Source organism: Lycium ferocissimum, chromosome 5 (genome assembly GCF_029784015.1).
Source record: "Lycium ferocissimum isolate CSIRO_LF1 chromosome 5, AGI_CSIRO_Lferr_CH_V1, whole genome shotgun sequence".
In the NCBI taxonomy this organism is placed as follows: domain Eukaryota; kingdom Viridiplantae; phylum Streptophyta; class Magnoliopsida; order Solanales; family Solanaceae; genus Lycium; species Lycium ferocissimum.
Window position 1 is genome coordinate 18,862,278 of NC_081346.1, and position 17,495 is coordinate 18,879,772.

The window sequence follows — 17,495 nt, forward strand, 5'->3', positions numbered from 1 at the left end:
CTAATACTACTGTCCCTCCTTAGAAAATACTCAATTCACACCAGCACTTATACCGAACACAATAATTGTGTACCTTATGCCTTTTATATACACTTGTAGCACTTAATTATGCTTAACTATGACATATATATTTTTTCACCTCAATTATCTTTATAACCATGAAAATTAATATCATTTGGGTAAAGACCTCGCGCGGCCACATATATTTTTGTCTCCTTCCCCTCCCCTCCATAGAAATAACAAAATGCACCTGTAAAACACAACAATTATTTTTATTGGAAAAGGGAAAAGAGGAATGTCAGTAAAAGACAGAAATGCATATAAGCATATAATAAAGCAGATAAAGCAATTTGAATATTGAACGTTGCTGTTGAAATGGGAAAAAAAAAAAAGAAAAAAAAAAGAAGGCTACGTCAATTAGTCAAAATCAAATATGACCACCGGGAATTTTTTAACTATAACATCACACATGGAATAATTGATGAGATTGAAAAATATACTCGTTTTAATAGGAAACCACAAGGAAATAAATCTATAGTCCTTCCTTACTAGTAATATACACATTAATTAATATGTTTTCTTGTCATTAAAAAACACAAAGGGAATATTATATCACCTTAATTGGTCTCCCACATACAAATGTTTAGTCAGATAAACACAACGAAGAAATAACGAGGATCATCGAAAAATATAACAGACAAAATTCCATTAATCCTCATTTGACCAATTAAACCTAGCAAATTATGCCGTCCCCGTCTGCAAGCCGTCTCCTAAATTCAATCAACACATTTATAAAGACTCATTCATTAATGTGCTAACCTGCCAATCGCCCATCCCCTTAATTTATTTTACACACTTTATTTATTTATACTAGTACTTCTTTCTTTATGTTTTTTCTCATCACTTTATATACTTTCTTTATTACACCCTTCATGATTTCATCCACCCTTTCATCATCATTTTCCCCCCTTTGATCAATTCCCTTTCCATCATTTTACTTCATCCCACTGTTTGATTTAATTTAATCATGTTTTTCTATTTGGTTGCAATAATTGCATCATGTTTCTTTGTGAAGCTTGTGTTGAAAACTTCTTTAGTGCAAATTGTGAAGAAATGGTGGCGATTTTTGGAAGACAGTTGCTATGTGTATCAGTTCTACAGAGTCCCACAATTCAACCACAACATGCAAGAAAATCAATTGCATCGAAAAGTTTATACTTATCTGAATTCTCTCCCCTGTATTGAAGATTCTGATTTCACCAACCTTTTCTCAGGCGACAAAACCAATGAAATCAACCTCGTTTTAGATTCCAACCAGGTTGTCGTTGACAATTTCCTCAGCGCTAGAGTTTTTTGGATCAATGAAAAGGATGTTAGCACGGCCAATAAGTCGCTTGTTATGAAGATTAGGAAAAAAGATAAGCGAAGAATTCTTCAACCTTATCTTCAGCATATACACTCTGTGTTCGATGAAATTGAACAGAGAAAAAAGGAGGTGAGATTATTCGTCAATGTAGATAACGAACCTCAGAGAAATGGACGGTGGAGATCAGTCCCGTTTACACATCCAGCAACTTTTGACACGATAGTTATGGACACAGATCTCAAAAACAAGGTCAAATCAGATTTGGAAACTTTCCTAAAATCAAAACAGTATTATCACCGTCTAGGTAAAGTTTGGAAACGGAGTTATCTTCTCCACGGACCTTCCGGTACAGGAAAATCAACATTCATTGCTGGAATAGCAAATATGTTGAATTATGACGTGTACGATGTTGATTTGTCCAAAGTTACAGATGATTCTGATCTGAAATTACTTCTGTTACAAACCACGTGTAAGTCGTTAGTTGTTATCGAAGATCTCGACAGTTACCTTGGTGAAAAATCAACGGTTCCTAGTATGTCTGGAATTCTCAACTTTATGGATGGAATATTCTCGTGTTGTGCGGAAGAGCGTATTATGATATTCACAATCAACAATAAAGATCAAATTGATCCAACGGTTCTTAGACCAGGAAGAATTGATGTTCACATACACTTCCCTTTATGTGATTTCAATGCTTTTAAAAGCCTAGCGAATAGTCATTTGGGTCTAAAAGATCATAAGTTATTCCCACACGTGGAAGAGATTTTTCAAACCGGGTCGGGTCTTAGCCCTGCTGAGGTTAGTGAGATTATGATATCGAACCGGAGTTCCCCGACCCGGGCATTGAAAATGGTTATTTCTGCTTTGCAAACTAACACCGAGTCAAGGGCCGCCACCCGGAATGCAAGGCGGTTGAGTGAAAGCGGGTCGGTTCGAACCGTGGAGGAAACGGGTGGTGATTCGGGTATTTTTTGCAAGGAAAGTGTGAGGGAGTTCAAGAAGCTATATGGACTTTTACGAATAAGGAGTAGTAGAAAAGATTCTTCCTACGAGTTTGATCCATCGGACAAGGATAATTCAAGGCATGATAATTAACATTATGTTTGTTTGGGTTAGTAATGGACCTTACTTGCATAATCATTTATTTAGTTAGCTTAATTTCAAAGTTGATATTTCTAGCTAGTGAGTGATTTTTAGTTGATTTAACATAAAGATTGTAGTTAGAATTCATTATCTCTTATTGATTATCTCAATCATTCATTTATTCGAAGTTATCCCACTGTTTAGGTTACTCATATATGATGATGCTCTAATATCTTCTATATTGCTTCTAACTATCAATAGCTCTAATATGTAGCCCTGACCCTATGTTCTTTCTGGTGGAAGGCAAGAACTTAAAAATGAATCATTTAGTGGTAGGGTGTTCATAGAATCGCCTCACTCTAGGAGTGGCTGATCCCAAGTTTTCAAATGGGCCTTTTTGGCCACCCATAAGGCTTTTTGCAAAGCTAGAGCTCGGATATTGAAGAAAAAAGGGATATAAAAATTAAAGAACTCGAAATAGCAGAAATTGGTTCGTGTTCAGCTTTAAGCCTGTAATTTTTGCCAAAATGTCGATAGAATAGACATGGGAAATATATCCGAACAAGAAGTTTCATCCAAAGTTTTGCTTCACACTTTGGTGTTTTGACTATTAATTGATCATAACTTTGATAAAAGCTAAGAAATAAAGTATTTATTATTTTTCTTTTTGTACAACTTGAGCTCTTGACCATAGCAATCCCATGACCAATTCCAAGTTCAACAGTAGTAGCTGTTTACCCCGAAATCGGATAAGTCAATTGAATTTGTAAGCGGGTATAGGATATGTCTTGATGTATACGGAATAAAGAAAATGTATATGCGAGGGTTCTTCGATGAAGTGGCTAGTGATGGCGATTCGTTTGAGAATATGAGTGTTTATGAGCAATGTAGAACAATTGGTAGATAGAATGCAATATAAACTTGAGCAGGAAGGCCTTGGCCGAATCAGAATTTAAGAGAAAGATTATATATATAAGCTATTCTATTACAAGTGTTCTTAGAAAGCATGAAGGAGCCAACCTCCACAAAGGAGGGGGATGCCCCATATTTATAGTGTTGCCTCCATGGGCTTCGTACAATGTGAACTAATAAAATAATAACAAGGACGGCTACGAACGGATTTGGTGGGATTGGACCGGCGCGCCGTCCGACACGCGTGGTTGGTGGTTGACCATGGCAGGACGCTACTGACGCGTGGCTTACGTGCAACGGCTATTCGGACCAACGGTCGCTCGGGACAACAGATATACGGGACAACGGCCACGGACGCTCGGAGCAGCGGACTTGACCGTTTCGATAACGGAGAAGAGAGGCTTGTTTCACTCCGATACAGACCCCTCTTACCCCGGAAAGGACCGGGTAACATCCGGTATATTCCTACTCCTTCTCTATCACCGGTTTGGATCATATCCGGTTTTCACCGTACACAGTAGCCTTTCAATTTTCTTCCGAGTTCAACAGCAGTAGCCTTTCAATTTTCGTAATATTTTGTAATATTGTGAACTCACCAAAGTGAAATAATAATGCGTGACCTCATCCAAATGTCCCTTTTGAAGTTTGAGGAATTAAAAAATAGATACCCGTCACTTAAGAAACAGAAATCTTTAGAATGTTGAAAAAGGGTGTGCATGTCTACTATTGAAAAAGTTTTAGGTGAAGATAGCAAACTTTATTGATTGCCCATTGAGATAAGGTAAGGCGGAAAAGATTCAATCCCCATTAATAAAGGTCATTGACTTTCTTATTTGATTGCAGGACATTGTAGAATTTGATCTGTTTTTTTTGACTTTGCCAATTGAACAATGAACAACGAAAAAATCACAATATAATAAAATAAATCGACTTTTTGTTTTTGCTCCTCCCCTCTTTGACTTATGGGCAATGAACTATCCACTTCATATGTAAATTCGAGATAGTAGAAGCAATTATGGTATTTGGCCTACTTTTCATTCTTCACAACTCAAAACATTGAGGCAATTAATAGATTATGGAATTTGACATTGTTTGAAGCAATTGTTCTCCCCGTCTTAATTTATGTAACACTTTTTGCTTTTCGAAAATAATTTATCTTATCTTTATGGTTAAAGTTGATTAGATTAATTCGGCATTTTAATAAAATTTATATATTAAAAAACTATATGAAAAGCATAAATTACAATTCTTCTCATGTTAATATGATGAAAAATACATTTTAAGATGATGATCAAACTTTACATAGCTTGAGTTTCCAAAATATATATATATATATATATATATATATATGCCACATTTTTTTTTTTGTTGGTAACTAAAGAATTTTATTTACCTAAGTGAACGTTAAGTACGGGTAAATAAATTGAGTTGGACAAAATCTCAACCTCAAGCCATGCTGCTGTCTGCAAAGTTTCTATTTCACCTCTATGCTTCCAAAACTATCAAGGATAAAAATTTAAAGACCGTAAAATATTAGCTAGTTTTGGAGAAGCTGCTCCTCTTCCATGTACTTCCTGGATGATCCTTCTAATCAATTGCTCTGGTGTTATGTTCTTCTGTTGAAAAATCCTTTGGTTCCTCTCAAGTTAGAGATGATACAATGCCCCAGCCAGCACCGTTTTATATATGATAGCATGGGTAGCTCTTCCTTTTGCCCTTCAACTTGCCCAGTTGACTTCATTTTGCCAGTTCAATACTCCTCGGTTAATACCTTGCCAAATAATTAATTTTGCCCGTACCAGCCTAGAGAAATGACATGCAAAGAAGAGATCTTGATGATCCTCCTTCTCCACCTCACATAAAGGGCATGGTAAGCTTATTTGGATCCCCCAACTATCCAATCTATCTCTTGTATACATTCTGCATTGAATTGCTAAATGCAACACAAAGGTCCATTTGGGATTGTCTTGGTTGTTGCATATAAGCCTCCTCCACTCAACTTTTGGATAATATCCTCTAAGCTAATTATAGACATCTCTGATAGAATATTGGTCAGCCTGAAGTATGGTCACCATGTCTAGATTTGCCTCATTTAGATATTTTGCAACCTGCAGAATTTTCTGAATCAACCAAGAGGCTTGCTTGGCAGTCACATCCCAAGCTGCTCTCCCCTTCATATAATTTTTACTTTTTACATAAAACTTCATCTATTAATTCATCTAGGACATCATATGTCCAAAGTAACATACACCATCATTTACAATTCAACTTAGGAATATTCCTTCCCAAAAGAATTTGTGCAACGAAGAAATCGCAAACTTTGCTAAGTTCTGAACAACCACGTTAAACTTCCTAGAAATATGTAAAAACACAACACAATCTAGACATGAAGACATGTTCCAAATATCTTCACAAGTCACATCCACGACCCAAGCAGCCTTCGCATTTTTCTTCAACATATCCACTACAATTTTCACATCAGAGAAGACACAAAGTTTCCTCCATCCATGTTGTAGCGCATGTTCGACAACGTTTCTAATTACAAACGCTTCAGCAATCATAGACTTCCTAACTAACTGAATCGGGGCTCCGTGGACATGAAACAAAACACCCTTGCTATCCATAGCAACCAAACCAATACTAGCCTTCTTTGCACTATCTTGTAAACATGCATCAACGAATAAACAAATTCCATCTTTGGGCTTGATATTCATAATTCTCTTGTAAATTACAATTCGAGGAGTTAACATGCGTTATTTCAAGAAATTCATTATATTCAAATAAAGCTTTTGCCACTATGTCTGGAAGATCAGTTAATTCATTATTATAACACCAGGCATTTCTAGACTTCCATATTTGCCACATTATTATTACTGTCAAATTCAGAACATTAGCAGAATTAGAACTTTTTTTTTTTTTTTTTTTGCCATAGTAAACTTATCATTCCACCACAAAGAAAAAATCAATAATATTTCAAGATCATTCCAGTTAAGAGGGCTCATTTTCCAATTTTTTTTTTAGAATCATGGCACTTAAAAAGCATGTGTTCTAAAGTTTCATCTTCTAATCCACATCTCTTACAAACACTACTCACGTGATACATACGTTTTCTAATAACATTATTAACTGGTAAGGTATTTAGCACACACCTTCTTAGAAAATGTTTATGTTTGTTTTTTTTATATTCATTGCCCATAGAAAATCCCAAAAAGATTTAGGAAAAGCATGACTACTAGATTGAGCAATATTACCACTATTGTCCCCCTGCTTGCTTAAATTTTTTGCAAGGTGATAACTCGATCTAACCTCATAAGTACCTGATTTAGTAAAGTGCCAAATTATTTATCCTAGAACCTATAGTAGATAAAGGAATAGTCAAAATAGCATTAACATCATTCAAACTAAAAAGTCTATTCAATTCGTTCATTTTCCAAGTCTGGGATTCTACATTAATAAGATCAAACACTTTTAATTTCAAATGATCAGAAGCAGTAATTCTATGAGGTTTAAATCTAGTGGTATTAGGAATTCAGGGGTCTTTCCAAACATAAACTTCCTCACCGGTCGCAACTCTTCACCCTAGCCCTTTTTCTAACAATTCGCAGCCCCAAATGATACTTTTCCAAATCCAAGATGTTGAAGAAGCTATCGTAGCATTCAAGAAGGAACATTTCGAAAATACTTTTCTTTCAGAATTCTTGACAAAAGTAAATCTGGATTAAGCAAAATTCTCCAAGCCATTTTTGCCGACATAGCTTTATTAGAAGCCTTAATATCTCTAAAGTCTAACCCCCTCGTGCTTTAGGTTCACATAGTTTGTCCCATATCTCAAAAATAAATCTTTTTTTCCATCACCCTGACTCCACCAGAAGTTTGAAGGTATGGACGTTATGTCCTTACATAAGTGAAAACAAGATAAAGCATAAGTAGGTATCGTGGTTAAAACTTCCTTTAACATAAACTCTTTTCGTGCCGGACTTAAAAAACGCTCCTTTCCATCTCTTAATTTTTGCTCGCACTCTATCCTTAATAAAATCCTAAAATTTTCTTTTTAGACCTTCTTATCACGGCCGGTAAGCCAAGGTAATTACCAATTGATTTCCTTGACTTTGTCCCAATATAGAAAAAAAAAATTCCTTTTCTGCATCTAAAATGTTCTTGCTACAATAAATAGCATATTTCTCTACATTAATCATTTGACCTGAACATTTAGCATATGTACTTAATACGTCAACAACAGTCCTAGCACTCTGACTATCGGCCAAACAGAAAATTAAGGAATCATCAACAAACAGAAGATGAGAATCACTAGGACTATTTCTATTTAACCTTAACCCTCGAATTTGACCCTGATTCTCAGCCTTTTTAAGGAGAGTAGAAAGACCTTCAACACATATAAAAAATAAATAAGGTGACAACGGATCACCTTGTCTTAGACCCCTAGTTGGTTTAACCCAACCAACCATTTCACCATTTATATTAAATTTATAGGTCGTAGAGGTGACAAATTTCATTACCCAACCAACAAAAGTTTGGTCAAAACCCATTTTTAAGAGCATTTCAAATTCATTCTACCTTATCATAGGCTTTAGACATATCAAGCTACCTAGCCATAAATTTCTCCTTTGCTCTTATTATTCTCAAACTATTGCAAATTAAAGTTCGACTTTGTTGCAATAAAGTTACTTGTTCTTCAAATGTACGCGTTAGCAAATCTGAGCTTTCTAAGAATAAGATTAAATTTTATTTGAAAGAAGTTGAAATATTATATAGGAGCTAAAGTGATAGTAATTGTATATAACACTGCCCCATTTTTATTGGCATAGTTTCAGATATACGTGTTAGTTCTTTACGATCCACTGATACCTATGTGTGATATGCGCATCCTTCTGTTCTTTGTCTCTTTTTCTTTCATAGCCTTTTGCTCTTCTTGAAAACGGGCGATTAATAAGAATGGTTTTGGACGTGGGTGGTCTTGAACTTTTTTGATCTAGTTTGTTTCATGGCCAAAATTTCAAGTCTAACAAGTTTTGACCTTTAACTTTGAAGGTTTGTCCATAAGGCAAGCGGGATCAAAAGTTCAAGATTACCAACTTCCAAGGTCATTGTTTTCCTGCTTGAAAACCACATCTGACTTTGGTTCTTTCTGACTTGTTATCGGAACATTTGGGTTGGGCCGACTATCAAATTTCAAACCCTTACATGTTACATGAGCCCAACTGATTGTGTCTCATCTAGAACCAAACTTTCAGCATCATTAGCTTTGGATGCCAAAAGGTCCAAAATCTTTTATCATGCTAGTTGCCTCGTTTGGGCAGTTCCTAGCTAAATAGATATTCTTCTTTTTCCATGTTAAAAAACATTCTGATTGTACGGATTAACAGTTAATTTTTTTGTTTAAGAATAACGATAGCAATATTTTTACTCCATAAATTCAAGGTTTTCTTATGTTCCAGAATAAATGTCAAAAAGGCAAATGCAATCTGCCTTAGCAATATTTCATGCTGCCCAACACTTCAGAGATATCAGACAACAAGAGGAATTAACTAGCAGATCAGGCTTGTAAAAGTTAGGCGGTTGGGCTATGGCACATGGTTTAGCGCATTTTGGTCCAACAGGCAGCATATTTCCACCAACTTTATCCGCTCACTTATTATCTCAACCATTTTAACTTATCAAGATTCACCCTAACCCGCCCATTTAACACTTCTAGTATGCCTTATTGTTTTAATAAAAAAATGGCAATTTGAGTGGTAGAAAATATAAAATGCTGCAACCCCTAGTGATTTTGTAGGCATACCATAAGTGTTTAAGTTATACATTCATAGAAGTAATTTTTACACCATCATACATCTTTACATGTACGTATGTTACGTTGTAGCAATTGACATATCTTATTATTAAGTTTACGTATTTTACACTTTAAGATGGCTGACAAGTGGATATCCTTCTGGATACTTTAGTGGTATAAAAATTCTTTATATTGATATTGTATGTAACTTAAACTCATACTTACAAAAGTCAATGAGAAATGGAGAGAAAATGATAATCGCCTTCAAATTCTGGGATATTTTGTAATTTCCCTTGGAAATGTTTTGATGAAATATCAGGGGAATCAAAGGGATTAGTCGTTGTCATGGGGAAATATGCATATTTCATTAAGTTTTGTCGTGGTTTCTTGAAGTCTAAAGGCCCCGATGCTCTTTGTCTTCACTTTTTCCATGTGATAATATTTAGATGGAAATGTATTTCTCCTTCTAATTTCTAGATGTAGCTATCAGAATAATAACTATACTTGCAAGTGTAAGAAATTAGTCAGCCTAGAATATGATGCTACATTTTTTGTGTGGTTTATAGAGACATTAAAAAGTAAGTTTCACTATATTTTGATGCCAGTCATGTTTATCGTATCATATATTCCTATGAGAAAAGACATTATTTTCTCCCTAAACTTGGCCGCACAACTCACTTTAGCAACTAAACTTAACTGTCAATTATTTACCCCCCTAAACAACTTACACATGAATTATTTTGCACCTTACGTGGCCCATACCAGTTGAGAGGTGAATGTTGTTCACCACTCGCCTTGTGACAGGTCCACGTCATTTTTTTTTTTTTAATAATCTTGTCCAAATTAAAAAATAATTATAAAATTAACAAAACTCCCACCTGTTCCCAATTCATAGCACAAACTCATCACTAACCCACCTTCTTCTTCCGTGGATTAATGACGGAGCAAGTCCTTCACCCGAAATATATTCACTACAAGAAAACTGTGAATTACCTGGGGAAAATTTTTGCAGACATTACATGGGGATTTTCCTGCGAAAATCTTAAATTCCTAAATTTTAGAATATATTACCTGTGAATATTCTATTAGCAGAAATTTCCACAGGTAAAGATGGCGCCATTTTGCACAAAATTAAGACTTGCAAAATAACCCGGGGAAATATATCGGCAGGTACACTATCCCCAGGTAAATCCGCAGGTAAATATATAAAAAAAGATGAATTTTTTTCCTTTCTTAATCCATAGAAAATCCCCATGTAATTCACCCTACGGATTTACCCAGGGATATTTTGGTGGGGATTTTTCTGGGAATTTTATTACCTGGGAAATTAGTTGCGGATCGTGTTGCTGTGGTTTTTGCTGGGGATTTATTCTTGGGGATTTTTCTGGGAATTGTATTACCTGGGAAATTAGTTGCGGATTGTTTTGCTGCGGTTTTCTTGGGGATTTACCTTGGAATTTTATTACTTGGGGAAATATTTGCAGATTTTGTTCTTTGCGATATTAGCTGAGAATTTTTCTTGGGGATTTACATAGGAATTTTATTACCTGGGAAAATATTTGTAGATTTTGTTCTTTGCGATATTAGCTGGGAATTTTTCTTGTGGATTTACCTAGGATTATGTGACATGGGGAATGATTTGGGGATTCTGTTGCTACGAATTTAGCTGCGCATTATTTCTTGGGGATTTATCTAGGGATTTTCTGACTTGAGAAATTTTCTGGGAATTTTGTTAGCTGCAAATGTTTTCTTGGAGATTTGCCTATGACTTTTGTGACCGAGGGTATCATTTCTTGGAGAATTACCTGCAAAATTTTTTAGATAAGGAAGTACATGCGGATTTTTTTTATGGAGATTCTGTAAATGAAATTTTTTCTTTCAAACTCATCTTTAAATTTATATATGTTTATTTGAAGTATTTTCCCTTGTCAAATTCAATATGTTAGTGAGATAATTAATAATTGCATATCCAAAATTGAACAATTGCATAAAAGGATATCAATAACATAAGTAAAAGTAAATGAATATGAGAATGGTAGAATCGAAGAACAATAAACAAGAAATAAAATGAAATTAAATTAAGCATTAAAATTTATAATATTGATCATCTGTGATAAAGAGAAAGTGAAGATTTCAAATATAAAACAAGGTTACAATGTACTCCTTTGTATAATCGTTACTATGCTAAGCTAACGTACGATGATGAGGTATGTTGTATGGGATCGAGATTAATAATCATAATGTGTTATCCTCTTAGAAAATAGAGGATGTTATATTCCAATCATCGTAAGTCATAGTCCGTCACTTCTGATTATTTTGCTCTTTAATTAACTTATTACATTTAAAACTCAATTTATAGTAGTGCACAAGTAATTGTAATTGGTATATATGATTAAGTATGCTTGTGATTGGTTTAATTTGGTGATCTGCTTGACTTGACTTTGTTATATGTATCTGGCATATCGATATGATTTTGTTTTTGGGTTAATTTTGGCCTAAAATTAGTAAAAATTGTGTGATTACTATAAGCAAAAACTTTTATGAACTAATTTAACTACTATATGTACCTTCTAAACATAAATATATAATTTATATAATTCAAAGTCAAGTTTTAAGTATACTCAGTAAATTTCACTTAAACATCGATCAAATTAATCAATATTAGCTATTTTGAAGAAGAATTAAGGTTAATTTGCAGACAATTGCATCGAGTTGTGTGGAACTCAGTCAATGTCAAATTTAAGTTAATTAAAATTGAATTTCTTATCTTGTGACTTTCTTCTTTTCCCCCCCTCTTGTAGATACAGTCAGGCCTCTCTATAACAGAATTCACATATAATATCACCTTTATATAACTGCTAAGTTTCTTTATAGAAATTATATGAACTTTCTTTAATGTTTAGTTAGTTATGCATATCTTTGAGATTTAAAATTAAATAAATTTGTAATTATTTTATAACATTAAAAATAAAAAATTAGATTTTATGCATCTATTTTGCCTATAACAACAATTATTATTTAAATGTCAAATCTTGTTATAGGTGCATAACAACAACTATTATTTAAAAACCAAATGTTGTTATAGGTGTATAACAACAAAAAATTTTCGAACCCAACAATGTTGTTATAGAAAGATTTGACTGTAGTCCAAATAATATTTCCTTTCATGACTTTATGTAAGTTAATCTCATGTGTTTCCCCGGTAAATATCATTGTTCGAATACTCAACTTTTTTGAAATAATTTTTTCTAGACAATGCTAGAAGACTATTTGAGTTTTTGTATTTTCAAAATTCATTTCTTTGTATATAAATGAAAATATACTAAAAAGTGTATGATAAAGCATTTTAAGTAGTAGAACAATCATAAATTAAAGCTGAAATTTTGATTCCCTCCTAAAGTTCCCCCCATACGCTCATCTCATTAATGCCTACACTCAAATAACTTCTCTCCAAAACCCTCCACCTTCTCACTCACCCAAACCCTTCACCTAAACACTTTGATGAAAAACAAGGCAATATTATAATGTTTGCTTGCGGATCTACCCAGAAATCAGAGTAGAGGTTAGCATGCAAACTTTATAATTTTTGATATTTTAGGTTAATAGAGTTGGTGGAATGTATACGATACTTTATTGCAAATATATGCTCTGTGTGGTTCTCTAATTGTGCAAATTGACATCCGATTTCTCTTCTTTTTCTCTAATGGATCGTTAAATTTTTCCTTTTGTGGATTAATTTGGAAAGAATTCAAGTCGAACAATTGACATGATCTTCAGTCTGTGCTTAGAGACCGTAAGCAAGAAGAAAGCCTTATTTAAAAAAAGATATTCTTGCAGTAAGAATATCTTATTGTTTGGATTCCTGCATTTTATTAGAATTGTAGACCCTTTTATTTGAAAGAAGCTAAAATATGGGTAACCCATCCCCATCCCCCCCCCCCCCCCCCCCCCAAAATTCCACTTCCTATGTTATGTATTTACATCACAACATATGTATTTTTGATAGATAGACGAGAATGATTGCAAAATAAGAAGAAGAAAAAGTCATGGGGTTCTTCCTGTTCTTTGGTTACTGAATTAGAATGTAGAAACTGGAACTAGTGCTTCAATTAGGACAAGATAGTCTAATGGAATATAAAGTTATTACATTTTCGGAAGATGTCAAAATGTCTCAAGTATTTGAGAGATCAACTAGTGTTTAAATGCTACAAATATTTATGTGTGGTCTAGAAAATGAAAGTTCCCGAGCATCGAAAATGGATGGAAAATAGACTTCTAAGTGGCATGGATGAGTTTCTTAAATTTGCTTGGAGTCAACTAAAGTACTTGTCCGAACAAGTCATAAGGTGTCTGTCACACCCCTTTTTTTCACCCTGCTTAAAAGGATTTAAATTGGGTTTTTCCACTTGAAATGGCGTTTTGAGAAGGGATTATTTATTTTATGAAGCTTGGAATTGAGTTTTGGTGAGTCACCATCAATCCCGATCAAAAGGAAAATTGACACTTTAATTATTGTACGCGAAAACAAAAGTTCGGGTAAGGAATTTGATCGGGGAAGGTATTAGGCATTCCCCGAGTCTCGTATTTAATTTCAGTCGCTTTATTAACTTGTGTTTGGCTTCTTTAAATTATTTTGGATAAAATGTATTTATTTAGCTATGCCTTTGATTCGCTTATGATATTGTTGAACCTTTATTAATCTTAACTAAGACGCATAGTTGCGAGCTCAGCCTCGACATTCAGACGCGTAAATGCGACCTTAACTTGCGTATCGCACCTAGAATTTTGGGCCTATTCGTCTTGCTTAAACCATGATGATTATTTGATCCCTTTTCCACTCTTTTACAACGGGTTTTGAAAGCCAATTCGCAACCCATCTCGTTCTCTCTCACATGTGAATTAATTTATAGGGCCTTAATTTTTTTTTTGTCTAAACTCATACGGCCTAATATCGAGTTAATAAAATGGAACGAGCCAAAATAAAGGCAAAGAAGATATTTAAAGATTTTCTACACTCAATATCTTAAAAAACAAGTTACTGATATTTATAATTTTTCTAAAAAAACACAACTAAAGTTCCATTTTACAAACCCAACAGCAACATGTAATATAAGAATATACCATGTATAACCATCATTTGTTTGCGGAGGTTCGAAAGTAGTTTTGGTCCATGTATTTACTTGATTCACCGAAAAAATGGATTTAACTTAACCAATTCCTAAGAGGTATAACCGAACCCATACTTTTATTGAGACATATAAGATAAATTCACAAGAAATTTTCAATTAAGTAAACACTTTTGCACGAACTAAAATCTGATTTATTTTAATTGAGATTGCTAACATGATTTTAACTACATAACTTATTTAATAATGGATGCACTAGCATAAACTAAAATATAGTGATACATCATGGATATGTATATATCAAAATCATATATAACACATACAAATTCATATTAAAGAAAAAGAGAGTGTAGAATATGAACCTCTTAGTGTAAATCTTCTTTAATATGAAATTGATTAAAGAACTCGCGGACTCGATCTAATCGAAAAAAAAAAAAATTAATGAGCTCGAACCACAAACCATGAACGGAATCCAAATCCAGAACTTGTAAACCCTCAAAGCTCTTTTTTACCGAAATTACTCTCTTTGTTTTTCTCTCGTGTATTTTTTTTTTTTTTTGGTTTCTCGTTTGTGTGTGTTGTCTTTTTTTGCTCTCTATGAGTATTTTTTTTTTTTTTGGTACGTGTAGGTGTGTGTTTATATAGGGTAGTGTAGTGAAGCGTCGTGTGTATATGTGTTAACTGAAGGAAGAGAACGTGAGGGAGTAGGACTATCTAGGGATAATTGTTTGAGGAGATTTTTAAGGGAAGGAAATATTGTTTGTTTAGGATAGATTCAAGGAAAAGAAAGAGAGAGAAAAAAAAAACGTGTAGTTGTGTGTGTATGGGGTGAGAGACGTGCATGATTGAAGGGAATTGATGGAGTTTTTTTTTTTTTTTTTTGAATTACTAGCAAATTAGTTTTAGTTAGGTTAGTATTTTTCTTTCCATTTTTAGATTTTTATCTTGTTTATTTCGTCCTCTTCCTTTTGGGTCATTTGTTTCTTCTTTTTTTATTTCTTTAAAATATAATAGAATGCTAAAATATATAATTATCTTTAGAAAAATAAAATATAGAAAAGTTAAATAGCTAGTCCAAAATAAGACTAACTAAGAAAACTATTAAAAATCATTAGCTTATTTATTAAAACCTAAATTATAAGAAAACATATATTTTTTTTGTAAATTTTCTTTTCTTTTGAAAGACAAAATTTAACGTAAAATGTGACTCTATTTTTGTAGCTTCCGATATTTAAATGCAAAACTTACTAAAAAATGAGATAAAAATTAAAATATCTAACTAAACCTAAAAGAAATATTTAAACGCTAAAAATGGTGTAAAACTTATGTTCGGTCAAAAATTAGGTGGAGAATGTCCCTCTTTGCTTGGAAACATGAAGAGTTTTCGAGCAAAGAAGCACCTTGTGGCGATTTTGGACCTGACCCTTATTTGAGAGGCGAAAAGATATAAAAGAAAAGGATGTGACCGAGTCCTGTTTTTGGGCATCCTACATATCCCGGGTTATAAGGGAATCAGGTCACGTGTAGTTCAAGTGGGTAAAAGAATGGAACGATAAGTTGGAGGATCGAGTGAGGTCCCTTCGAGGTTCCGGTTCGTAGCTCATTATTACATTAAAAAAATGAAAATACAACAAAAGAAGAAAGGAAATACAAGATCCTATCTACTCTACTTGTTTTGAACCTTCCTTTAAACCTTCACTTGGATCTTCAGTTATCACTCCACCTTCTTTCGGTGGGTACCTTGATCTCAAAGTATGATCTCGAAGTTAGAATTTGGGCTTGAACTGGTAACTTGGAATGAGTTGTTGATGCTATTCCAAATGACAGTCCGTAGAATATTCTTGGATGCTTGTTTCTTGATTAAAAGTGAGAAGATGTATCTTGAGATCTTTGCCGCTTTATGTGTCAAAGTGACTCTAAGCTTTCGAGATGAACATTAACTTCTTTTCTTTGACCAATGATGGAACTTCATTCTTGAATATCAATTACGTAGCGGGGCGAACTCGCAAGCCATCAAAGGCAAACAAAAACGAACAAAATTTTTTATGATTTGTACTAGGAAAATTTCGAGTATTAGCAAAATCATAAACCACTTGGGACTATATTCGGAGGTAGTCAACCCGAAATTTAAAAACGAACTTTATTTGGAGGTAGTCAACCTGAAATTTAAATACGTAATCGTATTACTCGAGGTAGTCAACCGAAATTTAAATACGTGACTATATTCGAGGTAGTCAACTTTGAAATTTAAAAACGTGACTTTATTCCGAGGTAGTCAACCTATGAAAATATGACTTTATTCGGAGGTAGTCAACAATTTTAACTATGGACCGTATTAAGGAGGTAGTTAACACGAAAATATGACTTTATTTGGAGGTAGTCAACCGAATTTTAAAAACATGACTTTATTCGAGTGGTCAACATGAAAATATGACTTTATTTGAAGGTAGTCAACCTGAATTATAAATATGTGACTGTATTCTAAGGTAGTCAACCTGAATTTTAAATATGTGTTGTATACTCGAGGTAGTCAAGTCAAAATATGACTTTATTCGGATGTAGTCAACTTTGAAATTTTAAGAACATGAGCGTATTGTGAATTTGTCGACCTAAAAATATGACTTTATTTGGAGGTAGTTGAAATTTAAAAACATGACTTTAGGGTAGTCAACCTATGAAAATATGACTTTATTCGGAGGTAGTCAACCTGAAATTTAAATACGTGACTGTATTCTGAGGTAGTCAATCTGAAAATATGAGAAAAGCAGGGATTTTTGTTCCCTAAAATGCAACCAGGGAATGTCGTACCCTGTGAAGCCAGGAAAGGAATAGGGGTTTTTGTTCCACGAAATGCAACCAAGGAATGTCGTACCCTGTGAAGACATGAAAAGAAATAGGGGTTTTTGTTCCCTAAAATGCAACCAGGGAATGTCGTACCCTGTGAAGGCATGAAAAAAAAAGTTGGGGTTTTGTTCCCTAAAATGCAACCAAGGAATGTAGTACCCTGTGAAGATATGAAAAGAAATAAGGATTTTTGTTCCCTAAAATGCAATCAGGGATTGTTGTACCCTGTGAAGTCATGAAATAAGATTTAGGGATTCTCGTTCCCTAAAATGCAACCGGGGATGTACCTGAAGTCATGAAAAAAGGTAGGGGAATTAGTTCCTAAAATGAACCGGGGATGTTGTTCGTGAAGGCATGAAAAAAAGGTAGGGTT

The 17,495-nt window shown here is 33.9% G+C and overlaps 1 protein-coding gene across 1 annotated transcript; it reads left to right on the forward strand.

The window, feature by feature from the left end:
* Positions 1-623: 623 nt before the first annotated feature.
* On the forward strand, positions 624-2,630 carry LOC132056356 (AAA-ATPase At2g46620-like). The gene has a single exon (XM_059448511.1). It carries the CDS (start codon positions 1,028-1,030, stop codon positions 2,459-2,461), a length of 1,434 nt encoding a protein of 477 aa, XP_059304494.1. The 5' UTR covers positions 624-1,027; the 3' UTR covers positions 2,462-2,630.
* The last annotated feature ends 14,865 nt before the right edge of the window (positions 2,631-17,495 follow it).